Source organism: Filicampus tigris, chromosome 1 (genome assembly GCF_054856515.1).
Source record: "Filicampus tigris isolate MCC_2025a chromosome 1, RoL_Ftig_1.0, whole genome shotgun sequence".
NCBI classification, from domain to species: Eukaryota; Metazoa; Chordata; class Actinopteri; order Syngnathiformes; family Syngnathidae; genus Filicampus; species Filicampus tigris.
The window spans coordinates 20,736,817-20,746,337 of NC_141217.1; the positions used below are offsets into that span (position 1 = coordinate 20,736,817).

At 40.3% G+C, this 9,521-nt stretch overlaps 1 protein-coding gene across 1 annotated transcript in view; it reads right to left on the reverse strand.

Annotated features, from left to right (window-relative positions):
* tshz2 (teashirt zinc finger homeobox 2) overlaps positions 1–9,169 on the reverse strand; it is a 54,514-nt gene extending 45,345 nt beyond the window's left edge. Inside the window, exon 1 of the mRNA XM_086025784.1 lies at positions 8,594–9,169. Coding sequence (XP_085881910.1) covers positions 8,594–8,633 — 40 coding nt within the window. The 5' untranslated portion in view covers positions 8,634–9,169. The remainder of the gene's footprint in view (positions 1–8,593) is intronic.
* Positions 9,170–9,521: the final 352 nt, after the last annotated feature.

The following is a 9,521-nucleotide window of genomic DNA, read 5'->3' on the forward strand; positions in this document are numbered from 1 at the left end:
AATTCTGAACACCCAATCAAGCAATGATGTGCTATATTTTATCTTTATATTCAATAATATATATTTATCATCATACATTTAAAGTGTGTTGTCATATTTTATTTATATTTGTCAATATTTTTTTTGCTGACTATCTTCAAATTACGTTTTTTTTCCTGCCTCAAAATCAATTTTGAAAATCCAAACAAGTAAGCAAATTTGGTTCCTTGTTAAATGCATAAAATAGACACCAACAAAGTTTGTGCTTGTTATCATTTTGGTGTAACATAAATAAAAGTGTGATGTGATATAAATGTTTACATTAGACATTTTGTTGATGGATTAATTAGCAATCCATTCATGAAATTTATTTCCAGTTTTATAACTTGAAATACTTTATGATTTGAAATACTTTTTGCTCAATTAAGTTTCAATCCCAAGAAAACAGTGCCCTTTCATAATCACTCCTACATTTAAACAAAAGACAAAAAAGGGCAGAATTGAAAGGCACTTGAACAGTTTCACATCTCAATGCATAAGACAGTTAGTCCCAGCATCAGTCTTTTCCAATATTGTGATATTAATTTAACTAGTAATAATTAATTATTTTTCGATTCAAAACAGTACTGAACCAAAGTTTGGTTTCTTCGTGTTTATTTTCTTTATTTCTATTGCAGAAGATTTAGGCACCAAACTAGTTGGGCCTGAATTAACTGTGCCCAATAAAATAAGACATTTTCTACATCACCTGAATACAAATGTCCCCACCACTGACCCACGCAGAGGATGTGTGCCATGAGACGATGATTTTCCTTTGCAATTATCTCAGATCACTCCATTAGCATTAGCCACAATGCTGTCATCGCTAGTGCAGTCACGAGCAGCGGAGGGTTAATTTACATAATTCATCTTAATTGCGGCTCATTAGGAGTTTGATAAGAAGCAAATCAGATAACTTAAGATGAATGTTTTCTCTGTTTTTTTTCCCTTTCATTTTTGTAGCATGCGCCTAATTCAATCAATTTCCTGTTTAATGAAAAGCCTGTATTTCCACTTAAATAAATGTGTTTCATTGGATAAAAACAACATGATAAATGTTTTTTTTAAATGTTATTTAACAGGGCTGCTGAATGAAAGCAGCACATCATTTGCTTTTCAAAAAACAGGAAACTGAGGCACTCAAAGTGATTCTGAATTAAAATGCTTTTATTTGAACATGGCCAGTTGAAAAACAATGCCTTCACACTTGCCCTGACGAAGGCCTACCAAGGCTCAAACACATTTTTTTTCAACTGGCCATGTTAAAATAAAGGCCTTTTAATTCAGAATCACTTTGAGTCCCTCAGTTTCCTGTTTTTTGAAGTCCTGCGCTGACTGAAGAGCAAGATATTTTTGAGAAAACTCAAAACGTCCGAGAAGCACTCCTGTATGAACCGAATCCGTTTGTGATTTGTTTTTAAGGCCTCCATATGGACGTGCGCTCCCCCACTCTCCGCCTCCCGACACTACACATGTAGGTCAACAAGTACAAGATGAACACCTAAATCTGTGCATGGAAAAGATGGAAATGACGTGGGGCCGCGGGCATAAATTACAAAGACGAGAGCTCTGGCGGGCATGTTTGTCGTAAAAGTAACACACGGTGCATGAGGAAGTGTGCATTTCAGCGCAAAGGACATAAAACACACAACCCCAACAGCACTGTGTAATCGATAGCAGGCCCACCGCCGCTACTGTATCGTCCACATGAGGACAAAGCGTCGGTTTAGCCAACTTGCACTAAACTAACATCCCAAAGTTCTGGTTGTTGTCAAACTTGAGAAATGGGTGAAAGAAAATCCACACCACAACAAGAAATTGACTCATTTCTGCATCGCATAAACATGAATCAAATTGTGTCGTTTGACTGTTAACTGGCACACGTCTCAAGAGGGACGTGGTGAGATAATATATGCCGTATATGTACACACACACACACTTAATAAATATATTCAGTAAATGTCTGTCCGTTTACATATTACAGGTACATACAAAAGGTAAAAATCTCACTGCATATTTTCATAGGCACGATATTAGTATCTGTGTCCACGACTCCACATACAAACAAAAACAATGTAAACATGTGTCCGTCCACTCGCATGTAATGGAAACATCTGTTTATGCACAGGAGTCTCGCTTCCCCATCACGCAGAAAACACAACGCCATCCACATGTGCTCGCACGGCAAGAACGGTTAGCGTGCACCGCTGGCGGCACCTGCCACCATCTCACCTGACTTGATATTTCTCCTCATTTTACAGTAAAAAGTCGCTGATGAAGAGGAAGTTATTATGGGAAACCTCTACGGGGGGGAGCCCGAAACTGCAAACGCGGCAGCAAAGTGTGCCGCGCTCGGGAGAATGCATTTGATCAAAACATTTGTTGACGTCAACCTCGTCGCAGAGAAACACTGAGAGATGTAATGCCCGTTAATGATTGCATCACTTTGCAACTTCCTGGACCTCGGGCCAAAGTTTGGCCCCTTGAAACATGCTTAAGTTTACGCACATTACCGTCAAAATAAAGTTACGCAACTTTTTTGCTTTCAATTCAAAGTTTGTTTTTGCCCTTATTCTGGGAGTGAAAGCTCTATTCTCGACAATCAACACACAAGCTTTAGGTGTCATACCACTATTCCTGATACTCCAATGGAAGGGTGCCAAAATGTGGATCAGTTAAAAGTGGAACTAGGCCATGTATTCACCGCTGTTTGTTTATTAGCATGATTACACATTAATTGCTTTCTCCCAAACTTTTGGAGAATTGGAAACTAGGCCAATTAGAATGTGTTAAATGTGCTGCAAATACTTTTCCCCGTATTTTTTATAACACCGTGGCCATTTTCTACATGTTCCTGAATTTTGTTACTTAGTGATGCTGAATTTAAATGCCAAACATTCAAGTGCCCCAAATTAGGCTTGTTTGGCCTTGGCGGAGGTCTGTGCGCTACTGAGTGACTTGTGTCATCTTTCTAGACATAAAAGATGTTCCAGTTTCCACCTAAAAAACAACAACTAATTCTCAACCACATAAAGCGTGAGCCAGTCAGAGATCAATTAAAGCACAAAAGTTGTTCAAGAGAGGAAGTCAAACGCCCCAATAACAAAAGAACAAGTTTCATTAGTCCCTCTTTCAAACTGGACTATCTTTTCCCACCTCAAGTAGATCAACAACATCTGCCTTGATGCTCGGATGTTTTCTGAGCAAACCACTTAGGAGGAATTTGTGCGAGGCCATTCCCACAAGCTGCTGTCAGTCACGAGCTGGCGCTGCAACACTTAATGCCTTTGTCTGCTCCCCAATTCATCTTGTTAACAGCAAATTGGGTTACAGGCACAGCGCTATTGTAAAAATTAAAAACAACAACAGCGAGAGGGATCCTCCCACGGGTCGCACAGTAACATATGGCTCCTTTCACTCAAACATGAACCTTGCACTATTACGCCGCCTTTAAACTGAATAAAAGCACAACATGTGGCTGATAGCGTCTCACAGTGATGAAGGTTCATTGCACTTGAAGAGCTCTTTTCCAAAACGCTATTGAATCCATTTTGATTATTCAGAGAACTGCACACTTTACTAACATTCATTTTATTCTGTTAGAACGTGTCCCTAAAAACATTTTTCTTTCATTTTGAACATACATTACATGCGACGAATCAGTCACCTGCAATCTGGAGAACTAAATTGACTTCACCAAAACACATGATCAAACCTAAGTTATGGCAACGCACTTCACATACCTATATTTATGTAGCAGGTATAAAAGCATGCTCCTCACACATTCAGGAAAACCATGTGAACCCCACATGAACGGACATGAACTAATACTGTAGATAGATAGATAGATCGATCGATCGATCGATCGATAGATAGATAGATAGATAGATAGATAGATAGATAGATAGATAGATAGATAGATAGATAGATAGATAGATAGATAGATAGATAGATAGATAGATAGATGCTTATATTTTAAATATATTCAGCCTTACTAAGGTCTGCTAGCTTAGTGCTAGCACACAAAGTAAAACTCCATAGATGTGCTAATGAAATTAACATTAAGCTTGAGGTAATTATAAACCTTTAAAAATGTATATTTGAACAAAGCGTAACAACACATGCAAACAGAGCATAACATAATACTCACATTTGCGAAAACCGACCATTAATGTAATATTGTAGCTTAGTTGCGAATATGCTACGGTGTTCTATGTTTTATCATCAAATGTGCATGTAGTATTTGTGTACAATATGACCCCCTGATGGTCAAGATGTGCACCCCTAGCACAATGCCAATTGAATTATAATAATGCATGTACTTTTTTAATAGTCTACATTCCATTTGGTTATGTTTGTCATGTACAATACTGTAGGGTGATAGTTTTCAAAAATCCTGCTACAAAAAATTGTTGTTGGTGTTTTTGGGATGTCTGCATATTTAATCCATCCACGTGGTCCCAGTCGGTCCCAGTCAGCCAAACGACGTCAACAACTGACTTAACCTGTATCACGTCACACGCAGGTGCCGCACTCCTGACACGCGGACGATTAAGGAAAATATAACAAATAAAATAATGTTGTGTACCTTGAGGTCCCACAGCACGCAATGACATGTGCCCATATTGTTTTTATTCCACCGATCAACACGTTGTGGGTGTGTGTGAGTCTGTTGTTTTTGTTTGATATTTTTTCTTTGTTTGGGGACGTGTCTGCTCGTGCGGCGCCTGCTTGTGACGTGAGATTACGTTCTCGACGCCGATTGGCTGTCGCCGACGAGGGATGGGCCGGGACCATGTGGTCGATTAAATATGCAGGACGGAACGCGGTGGCGGTAAGGCGATGCCCAGCTCTATTAGATTGACAAACAGACGCATTGTTATTGTTGTTGTTGTGACTCTTAGCTTGTCAGGAGTCACCGCCAAAATACCAAAAAATATAATAACTAATAGTTGTTGTTGTTTTCTTAATTTTGAATCCTTATGACATCCTTAAGACAAATAAATGAAGGGTGTATCTATGAAGGCGTACGATTTGACTTTAAAATTGTTTGGTCTTGGAAATTTCTGCTTTCGACTGTGTACTATTCTAGTGTTTGTATTTTTGATACTCCTCTTGTACTGGATTTTATTAGATTATGCAGGTGTACCGAATGTAGTGTGTGGTGGGTGTAGTTATGAGCTGACATTTCCATATGCACCTATTAATAAATGCTACAATTCCCACAGGAGCATCCTGACTGCTTTGTGATTAAAAAAAAAAGGACTCCAACAAGAAGGACATTGCATCTTTAAGGGCCCTACATCAACAATGAACACAGTTAAAAAATATATTCCTTTGCATCTTGTATGTGCTTATTTCCATCCTCCTTTCTCCTTGTTCCCGCTGCACACATCATTAAACATATTATTATAACATGACTGTCAGCCGCCGTCTCCGCTCGCTCCATTCTTGCTCTGCCAGGTAATCAATTTGTCGTCACTCTCTGTAACCTCAGTAAAGTCATCAAGTGAAATGAGTTACAGCTGCAAAGAGCCTTCAAGAATACTGGAGGAGGACGAGGAGGAGGGGCGCAGAAAAACGAGGGCCGAGAATATTCCACCGCTTCACGGCACCGTCGCAGGTCTTGAAGATGAAATATTAATGCACAATTTGTTTATCTGCGGGCCCACATCTCACAAGCGCAGAGCTGTTAATTTTCAAGAAGAGGGGGTTGGGGAGGAGGGGGCTTGCAGACAAGGGATCAGTCAGTCATGAACTCTTCACAGCCATTAGCGGGCCGACATTTTGATGAAGTATTCCTAATGTAGTGGATAGGAAAGAATGAAAACACTCTGCCTGCCAACTTTTGATTGACCATTAAGCCACTGATGAATGTGCCTGTCAGCCAGGAGACAATTACCTCAACAATGAAGAAACTCTTCTCGAGGGCTTATTTGTACGCTCGCACAGGCCCGACACATTTAGGGAGCGTGTAAAGGGATCACTTAGGCACCGTCTAAAAAGTTCCCCCAACCCAATTCCAAATAATAAAGGCAAGGGCTTTTTAGCAAAGGGCCACTTTGGAGGTTGAAATGTGGGAAAAATATTCTGTGTGTTGAGCAGGGTGACCATATTTTGCTAAAAATAGGATTCCTCATGAATCTAGGTATGCGTGTACGTGTGTATATGTGTATACGTACCAGAATGCGTTTGTTTTGGGAGTGACTAAATGTATTGCCTTTAACACTGCCAAAATAAATCATAATTATATCTATATCTACTTATAATTGAACGTTTGTTCTTTTTCACCTAATTAAAAATGAATAGTCCTAATTACTTTCGTTCACGCAAAAAAACACACAATAACTTTGTCCAGGAGGTTGCAACACGATAACAAATGCAATTGCACTTACTACAAATGTCAAACTCCTTATATATATATATATATATATATATATATATATATATATATATATATATATATATATATATATATAAAGCACAGTGGGTCACTATTTCTGTTCAAACATCATCCAGCAGTTGGGGTGCTAGTGAAAGTTTAGTCGGACTCGCCGACGGACGGCTGCTTAAAATTAAAGGCCGGCCGGCCTATAGACGGCTACTATTTTTTTTCCCCCTGGAAAAAGGCGAATGACGGACAGCAGAAGGGTACCCACGCTGCAGACGGATGATGAATAACGAAGATAACTGAGAACTTTAAAAAGTCGGAGACATTCCTTTTTCGACATACGTACTTTCACAGAGATATTGCCCCAAACTTATAAACTTATATAACATAATCACCTCACTCAATACACAGCTGCAGTGACAATGTAGTTTGCCCAAGTGGTGTTGTCGTAACACTTCTGCTGCAGATCGAGTTACAACAGTAATGATTGACAAACCACCAATCACTGCTGCTGCTATAATGGTTGACATGTAAGACTGCCTGATGTCTGTATAACCCATGACCGGGGAATAAAAACGTAGATGAATATGAGCTCAGTAATTGGATCTTAGATACATTTTGAAGAACTCTCAATGTGGTATAAAGGGGAAAAAATAATAATAGGGAAATTACTTATGATTTTGTCGGGTGAAAAATAAATGTCTGGGAAAAGAGGACGTCTGGTCACTTGAATGGTATTGGGTGCTTGTGTGTGAGTGTGATTATGTCTTGAGTAAGTGTGTGTGCGTGTGTGTGTGTGTGTGTGCGTTTGAGATCTTAGTATCTTCCTCACGTAGAAAAGCGCCGCTATTATTGGCGGAGAAACAATCGCCATCTGCTCGCAGCATCCGCAGCCATAATAAAGACTGATAACTTCACACAGCTTCACACGCGAGAAAAGAAAAAAAAAGAAAGCCACCCTCCGAAAAGACGACCTAAGGGCAAAGGCCGCTGATTATGGTAGCCTTTGGAGAACACGCTTAGCATCCGGAAAGGCTAAAAGGATTATTAACACACATATACGTTACAACCACCCCCTACTCCCAAAATTGTGTCTGTGTCCATAAGATGATGTCGAGTTCACACAGAGTTCACAAGCAGGATACAGCAGCTCCACACAACATGCAGCCAAGGAAGGCATGACTTATTATTTACTACTCGTTCACAGGCATGCAGGAGGTGTGGATCATGGAAAGGGTTGGGATTTTGTGGGGGGGGTTTGCCTTGATGAAAGATAGATAGATAGATAATACACTACTTGAAGGTGCCTGCTGAGGCGCTGTTGATTAAGTTTGTGGTCTGAAAAAGAACATCGTTGGTTCTGTGTTTCAACGTATTGTGTCTATCTGAAATAAACTATGTATAAAATTAAACCAACATAGCCATTCATTTAACATTTTGATTTTTGCTGTGTTTGCCGCTTTATGAAGTCTAGACTGACGCAACCGAGGTAAAATGATGCTTATTTTTTTTAGATAAAGGCACATTCTAAAAAATAAATAAATAAAAGATTTGTATTGGGAACCACATAGTTTGTGGATTATTTTCTGCCATCTAAAATCGTCAATAAAGGGAATTGTAATCACACTTTCATCCCAAGCCATAATAATGAGAACAGCTTTGTACGATGCAGTGCAAATACAATCACAATAACGAATATATTGTTGAAGCAATACCTCCAAATGAAGCTACATTTTATTTAAATGTAGAACCTTTGTATTGGATACCATTAGATTGGGCAACTTGAAGTTGGCTGGTGACCAGTCCAGTTTGCATCCTGCCTCTCACTCAAGATCAGCTGCGATAGACTCCAGCTCATCCGTGACTTTAATGAGGACAAGCGCTATACATAGCATGGATGGATGTTGGGCAGGTGTACCTAATAAAGTGCCCTTGTACGCCAACTTTAAAAAAAATAAACTTATTACAGGACCTAAAAAAAGCTTAACCAAATGCAGTATGTGTGGATAAGAGGATCTTGTATGAAACCAAGCCAAAAAAAGTTTGTTGGGTGGGAGGAAAGGAGGGCTGGTGGGAAGAGGCGTGGAGGTGAGGCGGTGACCATGGCAACAAAGGCAAAACAAGCCCAACAATGTTCCTAATAAAAAAAAGAAGACAACGGCAGTGAAGGAGGCGTCTTCTTACCCGCAGCCCGTCGAGGCGCCTGCTGCTTCCTGCGTGGCATGGTACCGCGGGGTGGCCGTTCGCGCGCGCGTGCCCAGGTGCAACCACAATGCGGGGCCACGCTCGTGCGCGCATAGAGGGTGCACACGCGCGTGGAGTGCGTGGTTTCTTTTTTTTTTTTCGTTTTTGTTTTCTTTACGCCGCCCGTGGCTCTAAATCTGGCTGCCGGGGAGAATCCAGTTCGCTTTGTGTCGCGAAGCAGGTCAAAATGAAATAGAGTTAAAAAAAAAAAAAATCAATAATATATATATTTAACAAAAGACAAATCAGGGCTTCTTCCGTCTTCTACGCGGGACGGAGCGCCCCCCTCCTCGTGTCCATCTGATCGCTGGTCCCCGCGTGTGTGCGGGCGTCCACTTCCCCTCCGTGGACTCTTAACGCCTGGTGGGGCTCAAGAAAATCAAATGAAGAAGCACACCAAAAATGGTTTTGGCACCGCTAGCGTGGACTGTTGGGTGCCGGGGGGACCGGCAGAGCAGAGAGGCGATGTCAGCGCGCAGAGATCCACGCGAGAAACTGAACATTGAAAACTCCTCCCTCCCTCCCTCCCTGCCTGCCTGATTCCCTCCTTCCACCGGGCCGGACCTGACGACGACGACGACGATGATGGCAGCGAGACATTTGTGAGAACAGATAAGCAGCCGTTTATTAAAGGGACAGAGGCTGCATGCCGCTTTCTACCATTCATATATATTTCATGGAATTGTTTGATTAATTTGATTATTTTTAATTTTTGTTGAACATAACTTATTTTTTCTTGCGAACTATCATTTTAGAATCACGTTTGATGGTCCTTTATACATGTATATATATATATATATATATATATATATACACACACACACATATACATATATATATATATATATATATATATATATATATATAC